General features: G+C 45.5%; 1 protein-coding gene across 2 annotated transcripts; it reads left to right on the top strand.

Annotated features, from left to right (window-relative positions):
* Positions 1–1152: 1152 nt before the first annotated feature.
* Positions 1153–17959, top strand: LOC309399928 (uncharacterized protein). 2 transcript variants are annotated; one of them, XM_081968166.1, is made up of 4 exons: positions 1153–1643; positions 12753–13011; positions 13225–13467; positions 15964–17959. In XM_081968166.1, exons 1-4 carry the CDS (start codon positions 1476–1478, stop codon positions 17400–17402), a joined length of 2109 nt encoding a protein of 702 aa, XP_081824292.1. In that variant the 5' UTR covers positions 1153–1475; the 3' UTR covers positions 17403–17959. The 2 variants fall into 2 exon arrangements, with proteins under 2 accessions (XP_081824292.1, XP_081824293.1); XM_081968167.1 differs by lacking the exon at positions 1153–1643 and adding an exon at positions 10982–11275.
* The last annotated feature ends 2365 nt before the right edge of the window (positions 17960–20324 follow it).

Below are 20324 nucleotides of genomic sequence, written 5' to 3'. Positions count from 1 at the left end.
AAACAAAAAACGAATCCACCTGTTGGTCCATCCGATTAGCTGGGCAACCTGTTTTCATTGCCAGGTGTTTTAAAAAAAACTTTTAAAACCTCTCTTGCTGTGGTGTGTGTGTGTGTTTTTAACAATAGTGATAAACAAACAAGTAACTTTGTGGCTTGTATCCTTCCGATTTATATTGATGTTGATTGTTTTCTGATTGCTTATTTGTACCCTCTGAGTATCACTAAGTGTTGTATCTTAGGATTCATGACGAATGTATCTTATCTTTTTATGTACGCGGAGAGCATCTGCACCCAAGGCAAATTCCTTGTGTGTTCAATCACACTTGGCCAATAAAGGATCCTATTCTATTCTATTCTCTATTCTAAATTCTATTCTATTCTCTATTTATTCTATTCTATTCTAAATTCTATTATATTCTCTATTTATTCTATTCTATTCTAAATTCTATTCTCTATTTATTCTATTCTATTCTAAATTCTATTATATTCTCTATTTATTCTATTCTATTCCTATTCCTATTCCTATTCTATTCCTATTCTATTCCTATTCTATTCCTATTCTATTCCTATTCTATTCCTATTCTATTCTATTCTATTCTATTATTCTATTCTATTCCATTTAATTCCATTTCTCTTCCCTTCCCTTCCCTTTTCTCCTATCTCTCCTCTATTCCATTCCATTATCTATTATCTTCTGTTCTATTCTATTCTAATATTGTATTCTATTCTATTCTACATTGTATTCCATTTATATTGATATTGTTTCCTCATTGCTCCTTTGTTCCCTGTGACTTTCCTTAAGTGTTGTACCTTAGGATTCTCGACGAATGTATCTTGTCTTTTTACCTACACTGAGAGTATAACGCACCAAGGACAAATTCCTTGTGTGTCCACAATCACCCTTGGCCAACAAGGAATTCATCAACCAGGTTGAGCTACCTGCTTGAAGCCACCTGGCCTTCCTCGCGAAGCGCGCAACTTTCGCAAAGTTTTTCTTGTTATTTTTTTCCTTTTCTCTCTCTCTCGTCGGGCTTGGGTTGGGTGGGTGGGGAAATATCTCCCGGTGGGTTGGGCCAATCAGGAGCCGGAGACGCGAGTGGGAGGGGAAGGGGCGTGGGCACACCCCTCCGAAAAGGGGGGAGGGGAAAAAAAAGCCCCGTTTGCACGTGACGCGTTCAAACCTTTCTCCTTTGTCTGAACTGCGCTTCGCTGCGCCCTGGAAGCAGCTGAAGTTCTCCAAGGCTTGGAAGGGGCTTGGGTGGGTGGAGAACAACCTCGCCCCCTCCCCCCAGATCTGCGCCCCCTCTCCTCGACCCCTCCCCTCTTTGGGTTTTAACCCACCCACCCCTCTTCTGCCTCTCCCCACCTGCTTGCTCCCTAGCCCCAAGGCACCTGGCCCCAGGTGCATGCCAGCCACCTCTCTCTCCAAAGGCGCACGGTTTGGGGGCTCGGGCGCCTCGTCCGGGGGTCTCCATGGCCAGCCGCCGGGCCGTGCCCCCTTCGCTGTGGTCGGGCCACGAGCGGCTTCGCATCGGGGAGCGTCTCCAAGCCAGCCTGGCCGGTCTGTGGGAGCTGGATCTCTTACGCGAGATGCAGAAAGCCAACGTGGAGAATGCCCTGACTGGGTCGGAGCCCGGATCGGTGAGATGGGGGATATGTTTTTGGGGGGGTAGGTGGGTGGGTGGGCTGCATAGCCAGCCCTAGTTTCTCCTCCCGGGGAAATTACACGCGTGTAAATCCTTGCCGGGAATCTCTGTATTTCTTAGGCGAGGCAAGAAAATCTTGGCTTAAAAAATAAACCTTCTATTTGCCAGCCATAATAATAATAATAATTAATAATAATTAATAATAATAATAATAATAATAATAATAATAATAATAATAATAATAATAATAATAATAATAATAATAATAATAATAATAATAATAATGAAACAGGTGAGCAAACTGGTGGGATCCAGTGGGTTTGCAGCCACTTTGAGATCTGGATTTCTCTGCTTCTCTCTGGAAACCTGGTGGATTTCCCCTTCACCATCCCAGGAGCCCTGAGGAATCCTGCCAAAGATTTCACCTGTGCAATAAGAGATTCTAATTTTCCCCACCTTTTTTATTTTAACATTTCCAAGCTTCTCTGAATGTTTTGGCCTCGTGGTTGGGGTGGATCCACCCTTAAAGAATCTCTCTTTGAGGGGTAGCCCAGGAGAAGTTGGGGCTTTAGAGCAAATGGGTCTGGTGGAAATCTAGAGGGGGGGTGTATCCTTTAGGGGGGGGGGCGACTGTTGTGCTGTAAAAGCCTTCGACTACAACTCCCATCATTTCCGCAGCTGGGCTTAGCGGCTTTTGTTGTTTAAAGAGCAGGCTGGAATTTGGGGAGGGGGATTTCCCCTTCTGCCATGTGGTCAGTATCCATGTTTGGGATTTGTAGATTTGAATGGAGGAAGAAAAAAAAATGGAGAGAGAGAAGAGGGGGCTGTATCTTTTCCTCTTTTGATCCGGAATGCTATTTAAAATATTTCCTGGACTTGTTCGTTTTTTAAAAATTTCAAAACGCCGAGCTTAAAGGAAGCTCAGGCAGGAAAGATTTGGCCTTCCTTTCTTCCCTAAACCATATCTCTTTTTGGGGTGGGTGGGGGAAAAGATGAATTATATTCCTATGTAGAATGTGGATATTATACTTTGTGTCTGGGGGGGGGGGGAAATTACCGGTTACTTTGCCAGGAATGAACTGTGCTTGCTTGGATTTGGTTCTAAGTTAAAAACCCTTGCCCCAAAGTTGGAGAAAAAGAAAATTAAAAATAATGATTTCAATATTTCACTTCTCCGCGATTTAATTTTACCTGGCGTTGAAATCTGAAGAAGAAATTTGCTTGCTTACAAGCTAAAATTGGAAAAGTGGAAGGAAAGGGGGTGGGGAATCAGGATTTATTGCAATTAAAGTCTTAGTTTAATTAGAAATATTCAGCTGCTTTTTTCCAGCCTGGTCACACCCCCAGGGGGGCTGAGATGGTTGAGAAAATTGAGTGGTATAGTCCTCACCTGTTTGGATTTTGTGTGTGTGTGTGTGTGTATATCCAGGCAAATTGTGAAAAGGCAGAAAAACAGAGCTAGTGTGCAAATGTGGGTGTGTTGTTTTACTCTAATTGGAGAAAAAAATTAACGTTTCAGGTCTGGTTAACACTTGGAAAGAAGATCACTAGGAAATCTCACGGCTGAGGCTAGAATTGAGAAACCAGAATATATAAAACAGACATTTTATTTATTTATGCATATTCCATAAAATAATTAGGAATTCAACTCAGATTGAATCTTCTGTACACCTTTTCAGATTCAATTCAAAACCACTCATGTTTTTGTTTCATGTCTGGCAAGGGAAACGGAGTCTGGTTAATACGCGGATGGAAGACCACCAGGAAATCACACGGGTGTGGCTAGAATTGAGAAAACACAAAAAATATCCCGGAAAACAGACCATTTTATTTATTTATGGCTGTTCCATAAAGTTATTAGGAGTTAAACTCAGTCAGTCTTCGGCACACTTTTCCAGACTTAAGCAAAATGATCCATGTTTTTTTTTATATTTGTATTATTTGATTCCTTGGCTATCAAAACAGAGGCAGGAGACGGAAAATTGCCTGCCACCAAATTTATGTCTAAGGAGATCCTCAATCATCCAGCTACTTGGATGAGAAGCGAAATGTTTTCAAGGGAAAAGGGAAAGGTAAGAAGAAGGAAGGAAGGAGAAAGAAGAAAAGAAAAAAGGAAGGAGGGAGAGAAGGAGAAAGAAAAAGAAAGAAAAAAGGAGGGAAAGGAAGGGACAGAAAGGAAAAAGGAAGGAAAGGAAAGAAAAAGGAAGGAAGTAGGGAAGGAGAAAAAAGAAAAGGAAAGAAGAAAAGTGGAACTACCCAATTTAGTTGGCCATATAGGTAAGGTGTGGTCGTGCAAGTAGTCCTCGACTTACAACCGTTCATTTAGTGACCGTTCAAAGTTACAACGGCACCAAAAAAAGTGACTTACGAACCGTAAAGCCTACAAACTTGAAATTTGGCACATATGTTGTTCTTGGCTTCTAGGTACTCACTAAGAAAGGATTTTTCGAAATGACTATCAGATCGTCAGTATTTCTTATATAGTAATTAAAACGCTCTGGTGCTAAGGAGTTAGACATTCTACTCCCCCTCCCCACCCGAAAAGAACTCTGTTCCAACTGCCAGTTGCCTCACATTCTGTTACCTCAGTTCAAACTGGCAGGCATTCCACTCCTTCACTCAGGAGCGGGCCAGGGCTCCTTACAGTACTAAACATCGGTACCTCACCAAAATGTCTACGCCTTTCCATCTACGGAATTGCTTCCGGACTCAAGGCGGGGGGAGCGATAGTCCCGTATGCGTTACGTGTTCGGTGCATTGCCCGATCCCATAGTTTCATCGCGAAGCACGAGTATCAGCTAGTAAGGACATAAATTTGCAAAGCAAGGGAGGTTGTAAAAAAGACAGGTCTGTGGGTGGGAAATTAGGATCCGGAAAAGGGGTGGGTGGGAAGTGGCAGATTGGGTGGGGAGGACTTGAGCCTGGATCGGGTTGGGAGGGGGCAGAGCAACGGGATCACGCCTGCTTCCTAAACACGGAAGGGCTAGATTGAAGGCTCTGCTAGGAACGAGGAAGACGGAGCAGGTATATAAAAAAAACAACAACGTGAGAGCAAAAACAGCTTGTTGCAACGTGGCAGATGGGCAATTAATATCGAAGCTTTGCAAAGGGGGTGGGGAAGGATCAGGGTGAGGCTTGGTGAGGGGTGGGCTGGACGAAGGGGGATGGGTGTGAATTGGGCTGGGCGTGTTCTCCATATCGGGTGTGACAGCTAACATATGGGAATGCTCCCACCGTTTGACAATCGGGAGCCATCCATGTTCCCTCCTCTATGCTATTCCAAACACAAACATAGATTAAAATCGAAGTTTCCACCGTAATTCTTTTTGGGGGGGGGGTTGTTTTTTCAGGGCCAGCTTTGGTTTGGCAAGGGGAGGTTTTCTTGAATCGATGCCCTCCAGCCCCCAAAATGAGAGAGAAGCAATGCTTCTTCTTTTTTTTTAATCCCTGACCCTTTCGTGCAAAAATTTAGCCTACTTAAGGGCGTGCAAAAAAGGAACAAGGGGTCTCGTTGATCTGAAGGGAGCATTGGGTGTTGCTGCCAGCCAAAAGTCTCCCAGGTGTGCACACAGATGTGAGCCAAACCTTTTTGGGTTCAAGATTGCCCAGGACGGTTGATGCAGTTAGGGGGAATCTAATAATGCGTTTGCAAAATGAGTCTGCAAGGATTAATTTTCATCCTTAAATAACTCGAGTTTTAAAAGATCTCCCCACTTTTTTTAAAAAAAAAAAACATGGACGTCGCACGAGGAAGGATTGCACTTATTTATTTGGTCGACGGCCAGCAGCAGAAAATAATAAAAAGGGGAATAAAAGATAACAAATACAGTAATGGACTTCCGTGGACCTTACATCATACTTAAGTGGTGAGTAGAGCGGGCGTGTGTAAATACCCCTAACACGCCTCTCGTCCCTGTCCCTGTATTTTTATTCTTTTATTCTTGTTCTCATTTTTGTTTTGACAAATTGTAATAAATAAATCAAATCATCAGGATTTGACAGGAGAGTTACAATGATATCAACAACAATATCACTACAAAACACAACTTTGTACAACTATAAAATCAGTGAGGTATGGGATACTCTGAAAACCTTTATTACAATAATAACATGTTTATTTACCGAACGCGAAGAAGCCTAGTATAATAAAGCCGCGCACGAAAATAGACGTCCTGTAAAAATTATTTTAAAAATAACCAAATAAGATGTTGATTAAAAAAAAAACCAACGTTTTTGCAGGTGGACATTAATTGAGGCCAACATTTCTGTGGGTAAGTGAGACATGTGTTAAGTTTCGCCTCGTTTTACAACCTCTCTTGCCACAGTCGTCTTTGCAACGGCACCGGAAAAAAAGTGATTTATGACCATACTTCACCCTTACAACCTTCACATGATCAAAAAATTCAGACGCTTGGCAGCTGACTCATACTTATGACGGTTCCAGTGTCACGGGATTCCTTTTTTTGCCACCTTCTGAGGAGCATCAAGGGGGGATCTAGCTTCGCTTCCCAACTTTTAACAAGGTTTCACTCAACAACGGTGGCTGGAAAGGTCGTAAAAACGGGGCAAAACTCACCTAAGAAATGCGTCCTGCTTAACCACACACATTTTGGGGCTCGGTTGTGTTTTAAGTTGAGGGCTACCCTTCGGTCCTTCCTTCCCCATCGTGTTGTCTCCACCCCGTTCCAAGCCAAGCTGGGAAGAAAATCTAGAACTTTGGTGGGTCTGCAAAGCTTTACAGCTAGGGTAGTATTGATGTCTTTACCATACATTTCTTTGCTATTTCACGGGAGTTTTGCCTTGGCATTGTGGGTGGGAGATGGTGTTAGTTGCAAAGTCATGTCCGACCCATCGCGACCCCTTGGACCACGTTCCTCCAGGCCTTCCTGTCCTCTACCATCCTCTGGAGTCCATTGAAGCTCAGGTCGACTGCTTCGGTGACTCCATCCAGCCACCTCCTTCTCTGCCGTCCCCTTCTTCTTCTTTTGCCCTCCATCGTTCCCAGCATGAGGCTCTTCTCCAGGGAGTCCTTCTTCCTTCTCCTTAGTTGGCCAAAGTCTTTGAGTTTCCTCTTCAGGATCCGGCCTTCTAAAGAGCAGCCAGGGTTGATCTCCTCTAGGACTGACCGGTTGGTGGCCTTGCAGTCCAAGGGACTCAATGCAGGAGTCTTCTTCTCCAGCACCAGAGTTCAAAGGCCTCCATTCTTTGGCCCTCAGCCTTCCTTATGCTCCAACCTTCACAGCCACCCATTGCAACGGGGAAAACCGTAACCTTGACTAGACGCACGTTTGATTGGCAGGGTGATGTCTCTGCTTTTTAGGATGCTGCCTAGATTTGCCATCGCTTTCCTCCCCAGGAGCAAGCCTCTTTTAATTCCTTGGCTGCAGTCCCCATCTGCGGTGATCTTGGAGCCCAGGAAAATAAAATCGGTCACTCCCTCCATGTCTTCCCCATCTATTTGCTAGGGATTGAGAGGGCTGGATGCCACGATCTTAGTGTCCCTCCCAGGGAGGGAGGTACATTTACCAAAACAATAAACTTTATGTTTGCGGTGCTGGGGACTTCCTTTTGGCACCAGCTACCTCTCGACCGGCGCCTAATAAGGTTGACATGCTTACATTTGTGTGTAAAGAAAAAATAAATTGTTTTCGCTTCGCTTACCTTAACCTCTTGGCATTCCTGTGGTTTTTTTCAGACTTTGCCTCCGCGAAGGTAGATATATATATTTTTTTCCCTCCCTCAGTTTCGGTTCAACTTCACGTGTGGGAGGATTCAGGAAAGTGCCGATTAAACCATGGGGATCATTGGGATGTTTGACCTGTGTGTAAAAAAACAAAAAAAAAAAACAATAAAGGAGAATGTTTGTAGCTCAAGCTTGATTGTTTGTGCTCTCTGAGCTTAGTTGTTTTGTTCCAGACGTTTCGTGACCCAACTAGGTAACATCATCAGTGCTAGAAGGGAATGGGGTTTGCAAAGAGGAGGAGGAGGACTGTGAATCTGGTGGTTTTCTTGCAAACATTTCATGACCCAACTAGGTAACGTCATCAGTGCTAGAAGGAGGGAGTGTTTTCAGGGAAGAGGAAGATTGTGGGTTTATTGAGCTAGCCGAGCTTGGTAGTTTTCTTGCAGACGTTTCATGACCCAGCTAGAGAACACTATCAGTGCTAAAAGGGAATGGGGATTGTGGGCAGGAGGAGGAGCTTGGTTGTTCTCTCACAGACATTTCATGACCCAGCTTGGTAACATCACCAGTGCTAGAAGAGAGTGGGATTTGATCTCTGTTCATAGACAAGTGAATTGGCTAGAAGAGAATATTTGTACCTCAGGGTGGAAATGCGAGGCCTTGGGTGCTTGCTTGTTTTCTTGCAGATGTTTCGTGACCCAACTAGGTAACGTCATCAGTGCTAGAAGGGAATGGGGATTGTGGATAGGAGGAGGAGGAGGACTGCGAGGTCCTTGGTGCTCTCTGAGCTTGGTGGTTTTCTTGCAGACGTTTCATGACCCAACTAGATAACCTCATCAGTGCTAGAAGGGGAGGGAGTTTTGCTGCAAATGCTCCTCCGAGCACTGAAGATGTGCCCTAGTTGAGTCATGAAACGTCTTTAACCACAAAAAAATAAATAAATAAATAAATAAACCCTGCTCAGAGAGCAGCAAGGACCCCTCAAGTTAGAAAGCATTAAGTTCCAATCCATTGAATGATGCCTAGAATTTTAAATATTCCGTCGAAGGCAGAACTTTTCTCGCTGGCGTTAATGGATAGACGATTAGGAAACAAAATATGAATTATGAAGATAGGTAAGGCCACACTTGGAATGCTGCATTCAGTTTTGGTCGCCACGATGTAGAAAAGATGGGGAGACTCTAGAAAGAGTGCAGAGAAGAGCAACAAAGAGGATTAGGGGACTGCAGGCTAAAACATAGGAAGAACGGTTGCAGGAATTGGGGTATGTCTAGTTTAATGAAAAGAAGGACCAGAGGAGACATGATAGCAGTGTTTCAATATCTCAGGGGTTGCCACAAAGAAGAGGGAGTCAAGCTATTTTCCAAGGCACCTGAGGGTAGAACAAGAAGCAATGGGTGGAAACTAATCAAGGAGAGGAGCAACTTAGAACTGAGGAGAAACTTCCTGACAGTTAGAACAATTAATCTGTGGAACAGAAGTTGCCTCCAGAAGTTGTGAATGCCCCAACACTGGAAGCCTTTAAGAAGATGTTGAATAGCCATTTGTCTGAAAGAGTATAGGGTTTCCTGCCTAGGCAGGGGGTTGGACTAGAAGACCTCCAAGGTCCCTTCCAACTCTACTATTGCATTGTATTGTAAGATGATTTGATGCACAAGCGGAGAGCAAGTTTCTGAAATATTCATTGGGTTGCTGAAGAATTGCAAACTTGGCAAAAAAAAAATGGACTTGCTCAATTAGTGGAAAAAGCAATAACTACATTTATCAGGGACCCAAAGTCCTTTGTGGAGGTTTTTGTTTTGCTGAAAATGAGGGGCAAAATGTGATTTATGGGTTGGATGATCAGAAAGGGTAGAATTTGAAAAGAAGGAAGCCACGATGTCGTCTTAGAGCAGTGTGCCTCAAATTTGGCAAATTTTAAAGTACGTGGATTTTGACTCCCAGAATTCCCTAGCCAGGAGGATTCTGGGAGTTGAAGTCCATCCTTCTTCCGGCGGTCATGTCTAAAAGCAGTGTTTCTCAACCTTGGCAATTTGAAGATGTCCGGACTTCAACTCCCAGAATTCCCTAGCCAGTGCTGGCTAGGGAATTCTGGGAGTTGAAGTGCTGGCTAGGGAATTCTGGGAGTTGAAGTCCGGACTTCTTCAAGTTGCCAAGGTTGAGAAACACTGCCTTAGAGAGAAAAGATAGAATATAAACTTATTTGTGACCGCTGTTCAAGAAAATTGGAGGCCTCTTCATGATATCTTTATCAAACAGCCTCATTATAAAACTGTAATCTTTTACACCTCTGGCTGTGGAGTCCTGCCCCGGTCTCTTGTTGGTTCAAGGTGTAGATTAATGATTAGCGAAGTAATGTTACCTCTGGCCCGGAGGCCTCACTAAATGGCCAATAAATCTAATTTTTCTGCTATCAGCTGTTTTCCTCGGCTCTGACTTCATTGCAAAGGCTGTTCCTCATTTCATGTCAGCTGGTATTCCTGCCCATTCTGATATTAATATTTTTTAAAAGATGCTTTCAGTATATATACTGAAGACCATCCAGGCAGAAAACCAGATTTTTTATTTTTAAAGTTGCCTTTGCTATGTTTGTGTTGTATTTGTGCTGATAAATAAATAAAGGGAGACTAGTATAGATCTATTTCAAGCTATTTAGCTCTCATCAGCTAGCCATACCCTTACTGGGATTTGAACCTGACAAATATATATATTTGTCAGAGTGACCACAGCGAGACAACCCAGGAGCAAAATACAGGACATAGAGGTTTGTCTTACAAACAGTGGTTTATATGCAAGACGTCTATATACAAGGCATAAGTAAAGATAAAGCTTCCCCTCGCACATATGTGCTAGTCGTTCCCGACTTTAGGGGGCGGTGCTCATCTCTGTTTCAAAGCCGAAGAGCCAGCGCTGTCCGAAGACGTCTCCGTGGTCATGTGGCCGGCATGACTCAATGCCGAAAACGCATGGAACGTTTTTTCCTTGGTGGTTCCTATTTTTCTACTTGCACTTTTTATGTGCTTTTGAACTGCTAGGTTGGCAGAAGCTGGGACAAGGAACGGGAGCTCACTCCATTACACAGCGCTAGGGATTCGAACTGCTGAACTGCCTACCTTCTGATTGACAAGCTCAGCATCTTAGCCACTGAGCCACTTATAATACAAGGCATACAGGACATATACATACATACATACACACACACACACACACACACACACACATTCTAGGCACAACTAGGCAAGCAAGCAATCTCCAACTCCACACGGAGAACTACTGTGAAGATAATACACATGGAGAGAGATACAAAGGGAGAGAGAGAGAGAGAGAGAGATGCCCTCCCTTATATATACAGCTTCTTAAAGTGGCAGTAACCCTGCTCACTCCTTCTCTTTGCATCATCTCTGTTTACAGCCTTACAGCAGCTGGTCAGCTATTAAATTATTGTTAAAAATTGGTCAGGCGCAAAATAAAAACGCAGCTTCTCTTTTTTTTGCTTGGATTTCCCCCCAAAAAACACCTTGACATAAATCCGTCTTTCAGTGTTGAAGTATCTGGGGTTTTTTTTTTTAATGTTTTCTCTCTTTTTGGATCACTTCTCCTATCTCGCGACCTTCCTTCTCTGTCGGCTACAATGGCCAGCACTGTTTATTGATCAGATTCAGGAAGGCGGACAAAGAGGGAACCGAGTGGGTAAGCTGTCAAACTGGTTTGCTCAGTGTCCTACGCTGAAAATGGTGCTTTGCACAAGGAAGTGTTTGGATCAACCCACGTGAAACGATGGAATGTATTTTGCTCAAGAGATCCGGGGAAGTTGCTGGGCTTGGAATGTACTGTAATGGGTGGATTATGTTTTGCTTACTTCGTTGGTTGGTTTGTCTTACATGCCAACCTTAGGAATCCGACAAAAAGTATGAGGTCAGCCACTGGTTTTGCTCGACGGGCAGGTGATATAAATTGGAGGAATATGGAGAAGGAAAAAAAGTGAGGAAGAAAGGGGGGAAAGGAAAGGGGGGGAAAGAAAAGGAAAGCAAACAGAAAATATGGAGAGGGAAGGAAGGAAAAGAAGAAAGAAGGAAAGCAAAAAGGAAAGCAAACAGAAAATATGGAGAAGGGAGGAAGGAAAAGAAAAAAGAAGGAAAGGAAAATATGGAGAGCGAAGGAAGGAAAAGAAAAGGAAGGAAAAGAAAGAAGGAAAACAAACAGGTCAAGGTTCCCTCATTAAATCATGAGCCTCGAGCCAAACTTCAAAAGAAATGCAGTTATTTATTAGGAGCTTCATGCCCGCACCTTCCCAAGTGAAGCCAGCTCTGACCCCGCATCATTTAAGGCCCAATTATGAGCCTGTTTCCCTCCTCCCCCCAGGGTGTGTCACAAATCACATTCGCCAATGGGGCAATTTCGTAGGTTATAGTGATCATTCCCCTCCAGCCGCTGTAAGTAACTCTGGGATACAGCCTTGCGAGAGATAAGTCTGGAATTTTGCTGCCGTGCCGTTTCACCGGTTTCCCATCCCACCCTTTCCTATGGCAACTCGAGAGCAGGCCAGGGGTGCTTTGCGAGTCGACTTTGAATTTGTACGGTATAGGGTTTCCTGCCTAGGCAGGGGGTTGGACTAGAAGACCTCCAAGGTCCCTTCCAACTCTACTATTGTATTGCATTGTATTGTATTGTATTGTATTGTATTGTATTGTATTGTATTGTACCCCTCTTCTCATGAGCCTCGCCCACCTACCCACGTTAACAAATGAATGCCCTGTATTTCGCTTCTCGGGGGCCGCCATAATGTTTCCCCCATGGCGGGAATCAATATGATACTTTCAGGCCAACAATTTCGGCAACCCTGCAGGAGGCCGAAACAAGGGGAGGATGGACAGGGTGTGTGAGGGATCTACTCCAGCAAGCACGGGATCCCTCCGAGGTTGAGTACTGTCAGGGTACCAAATAGCATCTAAAAGTAAATCAGAGTCCAAGGCAAAGTATTGCTCAAAGTTCCAATTTATGAAGAGAGCCATGTTGGCACATCTGGGGAAACCCGAATCTGAAAGCTTCCTGGTTTCCCCCACCTAGTTGAAAGTTCAAGATCTTGCCGCCCACACTCCCAAGTCCATCCCATGGTCCCATCTCCCACTGCCGTACTGTCAGTTCCACCCATCCAATTCCGGTCAGGTACAAAGGTGCAAAGACAAAGGATGACCTTGGCTTTCTAGAAAGAATGTTGTTATGGCTTAATATCATCTAACTCCTTACAATCCCTCCTCCCATTTTCCCACAATAGAGAAAGGCATAGTAGAACAATAGAAAGTGTGGCCAGCCAAAGATCCAAAAGAAAAGACGGCTGCAGGCCTGACAGGGGGTCTTTGCAACCCTCCCCTCCAAAAGAGATCTCTTGACCTTCCTCTCTTCTTCCCCCTGGCCAAACAGGAGGAGCCCAATGGCTTCGGAGTTGAAAAGTTGACCCATCCCAACGGCCCAAAGCTGGAGCAGAACAAAGCAGGATGCGGGGAGCAAAACTGTGGCTTGTACGCCTCGTCGGAGAACATGGAGTTGTGCGTTCATGCTGAAGATGGTGCGGACAAGGAAGGTCTGGGGCTGAGGATGATGGGTGAGGAGTCCAAGAAAGTGGGCCTCAACGGAGGAGACACCACGGAAGTGCTAGAAGCTGATTCTCGACCCAGTTCAGGTATGTCCGTCTTCAGACCATCCAGATCCTAATATTTTCCTCTTCCTTCTCGGATGTCTGCCTTTGTTTGCCTTCCCTAACCAGGCAAAACTTCCAGAGTGAATGTTCTGCTTAGCGACAGAAATATGGGGGCGCTGTTTGCGGTCGTAAGTCGAGGACTACCCGGATCTTGCAGCCCAGCTTGTCGTAACCAGGGTTCTCTGCGCATTTCAGGGTTTTACGAAACCAGCGAGATGGGGTCCCTCTCGGATTCCTGCGCCTCGGTGCACAGCGACGGAGCGGGGGCCTCGCGGTATAGCATCGGTTCCCTCCCTCACCTGCCCGGATTGCGCGAGAATGGCTTCATCCGGCCGCGATCCACAGACGAGGCTGCCGTCCGGCTCCTTGACCTCCAGCTTCAGCGCCTGACCTTCGCCAGCGTAGCCGGGACCGACAACCGACGTCCGGTGTCCACAGGTAAGGCCCCATCTTCCTTGTTGGGATGGATACGAGGGGATATCCTTAATAGGAACATAAAATGCGAGAGACTCTATGGTCGAAGGGTGAGGGCGCTGAGCCAGGGAGGTCTGGGTTCGAGTCTTGCCATGGCCATGGAAGCTCCCCCCCCCCCCCCCGGCAGATTTTGAAAGTCTCCCTTTTAACTCAGCCTACCTTAAAGGGTTGTTGAAAGGAAGGTGGGGGCGAAAGATGCTAGAAGGATGTTTTAATGTTTGGCGGCCTTTAGTCTTTGGAATAAGGTAATTATTATAAATCGAATAAGTAAATCGATCTCGCCCTGTGTTTATCGTTCTCAGCCTCTCCTTGATGTGAACTGAAGAATAGAATAGAATACAGAATATAGAATGTAAATAGGAAAATAGAATAGAATATAGGTAATAAATAGGAGAATAGAGTAGAGCAGAGTAGAATAGAAAGAATATAGAATGGAAATAGGAAATAGGAAAATAGAATATAGGAAATAAATAGGCGAATAGAGCAGAGCAGAATATAGAATATAGAATGTAAATAGGAAATAGGAAAATAGAATAGAATATAGGAAATAAATAGGGGAATAGAATAGGAGAGGAGAGGAGAGCAGAATAGAATAGAATATGGAATATAGAATATAGAACATAGAATATAGAATATAAATAGGAAAATATAATAGAATAGAATATAGGAAATAAATAGGAGAATAGAATAGTAGAGATCAGAGTAGAATAGAATATAGAATGCAAATAGGAAATAAGAAAATAGAATAGAATATAGGAAATAAATAGGAGAATAGAATAGTAGAGGAGAGCAGAATAGAATAGAATATGGAATATAGAATATAGAATGTAAATAGGAATTAAGAAAATAGAATAGAATATAGGAAATAAATCGGAGAATAGAGTAGAATAGAATAGAATAGAATAGAATAGAATAGAATAGAATACTAGATGAGGACTAGAAACTTTGTCGGTTCACATCGAGGCGAGGAATGGTAAAATGCAGGCTGGATCGATCTATTAATTCAATATTTGAATACTTCATCGCCATGCGATAGGAAGCACATCCTCCTGGAGGTGTTTTGGGGGTGTCTTCTCAATCTTCTAGAAAGTCCGATGGGACTCTACCACCCCCACCCCACCAGCCCCGAATGAGTAACCCTGGCATGCTATCTCTCAGCTGTCGATCCAGGGAAATGATCCAAGTTAGAGAGGCACCAGAGTTTAATTGTGTTTTTGCTTTTTCGTGCCACGAAGTCAGCTTCCCCTGTTCCAACCTGTTTGTTTACGTGAAGATGTCTCCGTTTTATCGTCCCCTCCAGGCAAGGTACAAAGTACCCCACCTAATTATGGCTTAAAAGCAAAATCTTCGGCACGTCATCCAGTCTGAATTTGTTACTGTGTTAGAAGCTGGGGAAAGGCAGCTTTAAGATTTTTGCACAGTTCTAGGCTGTGTCAAAAGAAGGGAGAGAATCAATATCAGGCGAAGTGTTGATACCACTTTATAGCAATAGCACTTATATACCGCTTCGTCGTGCTTTTACAGCCCTCTCTAAGTGGTTTACAGAGTCAGCCCCTTGCCCCCAACAATCTGGGTTCTCCTTTGACCCCCCTCGGAAGGATGGGTCAAATTGGAGCTGGTGGGATTTGAACTGCCGAACTGCAGCTAGCAGTCTGCTGAAGTAGCCTGCAGTATGGCACTCTAACCAAGGCCATGCTTGGATTACGGCATCCAGTTTTGGTCGCCATGATGTAGAAAAGATGTGGAGACTCTAGAAAGAGGGCAGAGAAGAGCAACAAAGAGGATGAGGGGACTGGAGGCTAAAACATATGAAGAACGGTTGCAGGAACTGGGGATGTTTAGCTTAAGAGAAAGAAGGACTAGGGGAGACAGGATAGCAGTCTTCCAATATCTCAGGGGCTGCCCCAAAGAAGAGGGAGTCAAGCTATTCTCCAAAGCACCTGAGGGTAGAACAAGAAGCAATGGGTGAAAATTAATCAAGGACAGAAGCAACTTAGAACTAAGGAGGAATTTCCTGACGGTGAGAACAATTAATCAGTGGAACAGAAGTTGCCTCCAGAAGTCATAAATCACGTTTTTCAGTGCCGTTGTAACTTCAAACCATCACTAAACAAAACTGTTGTACGTCAAGGACTAGGTTGTTCTAAGTGGGTAGGTAAACATCCCTAAGTGCATTTAGGAGCTACTTATTCCCTATTTCTGTTTCATTAAAAGCATCATCATCTTCTTTTAACAATCCCATAATTCCTTGTGTGGTGGAGTCTGGGCACTTGAATGGAGCTAGCAGAGTGTTTGAATGGCTGGATGCCATTCTTGTCTCCAACGCGGAGTTTTGTTCAGCAGGGCTAAAGAATCGGATAGACACCTGGTCGAATTATTAGATACTCGGCCAAATTCTCACGCAGAATTGTAAGATTCCTGTACCTCACGAGATCTTTTTCATTGTGTCTCTTGGGACAGGTGACCTCGAGTTCCTGTTGGGCCTTGGCTCCCTGCCCTTCCCGAGACCCCCGAATTTCCAGCTTCTACGGTACAAGTCTGATCTGGTCTCCCGAAAAACCAACGAAATCTACCACTACCCCAGTCCCCTCCATGCAGTAGCGTTACAGAGCCCTCTCTTCACCAACGGCCTCTCTCAAAGCTCGTCCCAGGAAGATCTCGACGAGACGCCTCCCAGGTTTCCCAGATCCGACTCTCCCAAGAGAGACCCTCTCTGCTCCGGAGAACTCCCAAAGATCCGCTTGGATCAATACATGGCGAAATTGGTGCGACGGTACAAGTGCCGCACAGCGGCGAGTCGCACTGAATCAGGATACCTCGCGGGGAATCAGAAAAGTTTATCCCTGACGTCCATCTGCAGTTCGGGGCCTGTGGCTGGTCAAATCCTGGGTCCGATTCCAGGATGGAAGGTCCGACGGAGGATCTCCACTTGTTCTCACTTGCGTTCTCCGGAAGGTTCAGAGGGAGCACGAGATTCCCGGGTCCTGGATGGGTTGTGGGACTTACCGCCATTCCCAGAGATCAACTCATTTCAATCGAGTACCACCAACCTGGTTAAACCTAGCGAGTCGTCTGTTATGTCCCTCCCGACACCGCAGGATCCTTCTGCCAAACTCGTCCTGAACAAGCCATCTACCCCGCCGGATAGACAAATTTGGGCAGCAGTGCCCCACCAACTGATAATCAAGACAGAGTCCTCTTTGAGGAAGGAGACATCGTTGCCGCGGGCCGTGACTGGCGTCGACAAGCTCTACAAAGGCAAACACGCTTCGCGGGAGTTGGTGAAAACTTCTGAGCGAGGTGAGAAGGCAGCCGAGAGAAGCTGGTTGAGTCCCCGCGAACTGCTCCGCAGATTGAGTCTCCGGCGCAAACCATCGTCCCGCGTGGTGGGCAGGGCCCGAGCCAGTTCAGAAATGAACGTCCACCTGGCCGCAGGGCTGGTGTGTCCCAGCCAACTTCAACCCAACCGAGGGAAGGCCGTCAAGCCGAAATGGACGTCGGTGCTGGAAATTTCCAGCAAGTCCTCCGGACGCCATCGGGCGAAAGCCGGGACGTTCCTGCCGCCGGTTGTTTTGAACCGCAATCTTGCCTTTTCTTCCGACGCGCCGGCAACCTTCGGCTTCCCGGAAGACAGTCATTTTGACCTGCCGTCTCGGCAACGGGCTGGACATCCCAGCCACGCCTCCAGGCTGAGCAAGGTGGAAGCGACCAGCGCCGTCAGCCTGAACGGGGACTGGATGTTCCACCAGCTCGGAGACCCATGGCTGCACGGTTCTGCTACGTTGGATTCGTCCAATCTGCCGCCTCACAACTTTAAGCTTCGACGCAGCCGTTCCTTCAAAGAACTGAAGAAGATCGTGTCTCGCTCCTTCAAGAGTTCCCGAACTGCCAAATACTAGAGAGAGAGAGAGAGAAAGAAAAATTGGGACATTCGTTTGGGACGTGCGTGAAAGATAAATTCGTGTCTGAATGCGTTGGGCCGTGGGGAGGGGGGCAGTTCGTTTTTTGTCGCGCTCATGTTGCAAAAGTTTCCTCTCTTAGTTTGGACGATGGGACAGCCTCCTGTACGATGGCATTCTTCCCCATGGCAGTGTCCTGAAATAGCCAAGGATGTCCTGAATTCAAACGTTAACCTCTTGAGACGTGGGACGCTGACGGTCCCGCATGCAAACCAAAGCTGAACTTGAACTCCCGTGAAACCCTCCCCCCCCCCCAAGATGTTTCCTATCAGCTCACTTTGTACTGGCTTTCTTAACGTTGGCGTGAGGAGCACAGAAGGGATAGAAGATACGTCACTTTGGTGGAAGTCTTGGTTGGACAATGTGTAGTTCTCTTAATGTTTGCCACGGATGTTGTTCCATGCTCTGGCCGTTCTATGCCGGATCAGTGATTGCCAAGTGTTGTTTTTGGGTTCTTCATACACAATAAAACCAAAAAGATGTTGGGTTTCCAAGAACCATGGGAAGATTGGAGGGGCTGTCGGTGTTATGTTGTCACTTTTCCTCCCAGGCTTCCTTAGAAAGCAAGAAGCTAAGTCTGGGTCCCTGCAAAACCTCTTTTATTTACACGACTGTGAATTCCTTTCGTTCACAGTCCGCAAGGCTTAGCAAACAGTCTTTCAGAGGAATATTTATCCACACGAACCTTATCTCGCTTGGAGAGCTGCCAGATAACTAGTTTCCAAACGCAGGGCAAGGCAAAAACTTGGCAGAGAGTTTCTTATAGTCACAAACAGAACTTTCCACTCCTGAAACGATCGAAGGAACGAATTGTTTCCTGCAAAAGCCCCCTCCCCTTTCGCTCCTCTTTTGTTTCCCACCTCCAAGTTGTAGCTTTACTCCCAAGTCGACCCTGCTTTCTTAGTTGTTCTCGTCTTCTGGCAGCTCTGCGCAGGCACACACAGGGAACAGGCTCCACCTGTCCTTCTGCCTCACTGCTGTCTATCTCCCTCTCTGCCTCCGACGCAGAGACCTCGTCTGAGCTCTCCTCAGCCCCCAGGACTGTCCCGTGTTCCTCCCCAACCTCCTCGCTATCCGACTCTGCTGCCCGCTCTGCCGACGGGCCGCCACACCTCCCAATCATCTGGATTTGAAGCTAGTTCTCAGTGAGGACAATCTTCTATTGCACCCAGCTTTTGACTGACACTGACAATCACCCCCCCAAATTCCTGTTGCTAAGCAAGGCAGCTGTTAAGGGAGTTTTGCCCCGTTTTACGACCTTTCTGCAGTTGTTAACTTAGTCACACGGTTGTTAAGTGAATCTGGCTTCCCCGTTGACATCCCTGGTTGGAAGGTCACCAAAGGGGATCACGTAACCCCGGGACATTGCAGCCATTGTAAATATGAATCAAGTTTGCCAAATGTTCGAATTTTGATCCCGGGGATCAAAATGGGCAGGTGCGAAAAAATGGCCTTAAGTCACTTTTTTTTCAGTCCCGTGGTTACTCGGAACGGTCACTAACGAAGTGTTGTAAGTTGAGGACTACCTGTCATGATTTCTTTAACAACCGCCTCGCTTAGCGACAGAAACTTTGGACTCGCTTATAAATCGAGGGCTATTTGTGTTTCCCAATTCAGCTTTGGATCACCAAAATGGAGCCCACTATCCATTTTCATATCTGTCACCCATGGTGGTTAATTTGTTACAACATTAAAAAAAGAAGCTGGTTTATAGCTAATCCCAGGTTTAACGGGGGTTAAACAGCCCCGTTTAAATTGAAATTATTCAATGCGGCGTCAACTGGAGAGACAGTTCTGCGTCTTCGGTGTGAATCTTATCCTTGGATTATGTTTCCCCTCGTCCTCAACGGGGAGCAACAGGGCTGACTGGGGATGATGGGGCATTGTAGTCCAGCAAAACCAGGACATGGTAGCCGATGGGAGAACGGCTTCCACCCCTCCGCTCAGTTTCCCGGGCCTCGAAAAGAATGCTCTTTGCCCGATTTCATGACTCACAACAGAGGGTACTTTATTTATGTACTTAAAAGTAACGCGCCACGCCCCAGCTTTCAAATCAGGTGCCACGAAGGTGAATTTTCTCCTGTCCTCCCCACCTCCAAGCTATGCAATTTTGTATAACTGATGCCTGTTGGTTTTATTTCGCCCCCTCCCCTCCCCACTTTTCCGAGGGTATAAAAGGCCCTCTACCAATTGCTGTTTACATCGCGATTTGATTCCCTGGCACCGCGTTGCTAATAACTGTAATTACGAGAGCTGGGAGACAGACAGAAAGGCGCATGGCAGCAAGTCAAAACTTGCTTGGTGAAGATGGTGCAGGGTTTCTCCCTAAATCTGCTTTTTTTTTTCTTTTTCCCTGTTCCCAGAAATGCTGCTTCAACAACTTTGCAGCCTAACCCAATCTCTTTTTAAAAAATAATAATTTTTTTAATCGACTTGACCTCGATGAACCGATGAAACGCGATTCGAATTCCTTTGGGGGCGAGAGGAATGCCCAACGCAAAACATCCAAGGTGTTTTGTATATCTCGGATTGATAAAATCTCCAAAATGGCCCTTCTTTTGTTTTATTTCTCTCAAGTTTCTAGCCCTCATTGTTTGTTTTACAGGGGGGGCTCCTCGGGTGGATGACCACAACGGAGTCCCAGAGGTGCTTTTTTTTTTTCAGGAGGCAACTGGACTTTTTATTTTCTTTTTCGAAGACGTTTCGCTTCTCATCCCAGAAGCTTCTTCAGCTCTGAGTGGATGGTGGGGACTGGATGTCAGAACTGAAGAAGCTTCTGGGATGAGAAGCGAAATGTCCTCAAAAGAGGAATAAAACTAGAAAGTCCGGTTATCTTCTGGAAAAAAAAAAAAAGCCTGTTTG

This window comes from Natrix helvetica (genome assembly GCF_964273705.1).
Source record: "Natrix helvetica genome assembly, chromosome: 16".
In the NCBI taxonomy this organism is placed as follows: domain Eukaryota; kingdom Metazoa; phylum Chordata; class Lepidosauria; order Squamata; family Natricidae; genus Natrix; species Natrix helvetica.
The sequence above is the reverse complement of the archived record's forward strand: the minus strand, read 5'-3'. Positions and strand labels throughout refer to the sequence as shown.

What these genes read in the sequence shown, in the direction of transcription:
- LOC309399928 (XM_081968166.1), top strand. Translation starts at nt 1,476, where the DNA reads ATGGCCAGCCGCCGGGCCGTGCCCCCTTCGCTGTGGTCGGGCCACGAG. An exon ending in CTGGGTCGGAGCCCGGATCG is followed by an intron (nt 1,644 to 12,752) that starts GTGAGATGGGGG and finishes CTGGCCAAACAG; the next exon opens with GAGGAGCCCAATGGCTTCGG. An exon ending in CCGACGTCCGGTGTCCACAG is followed by an intron (nt 13,468 to 15,963) that starts GTAAGGCCCCAT and finishes CTCTTGGGACAG; the next exon opens with GTGACCTCGAGTTCCTGTTG.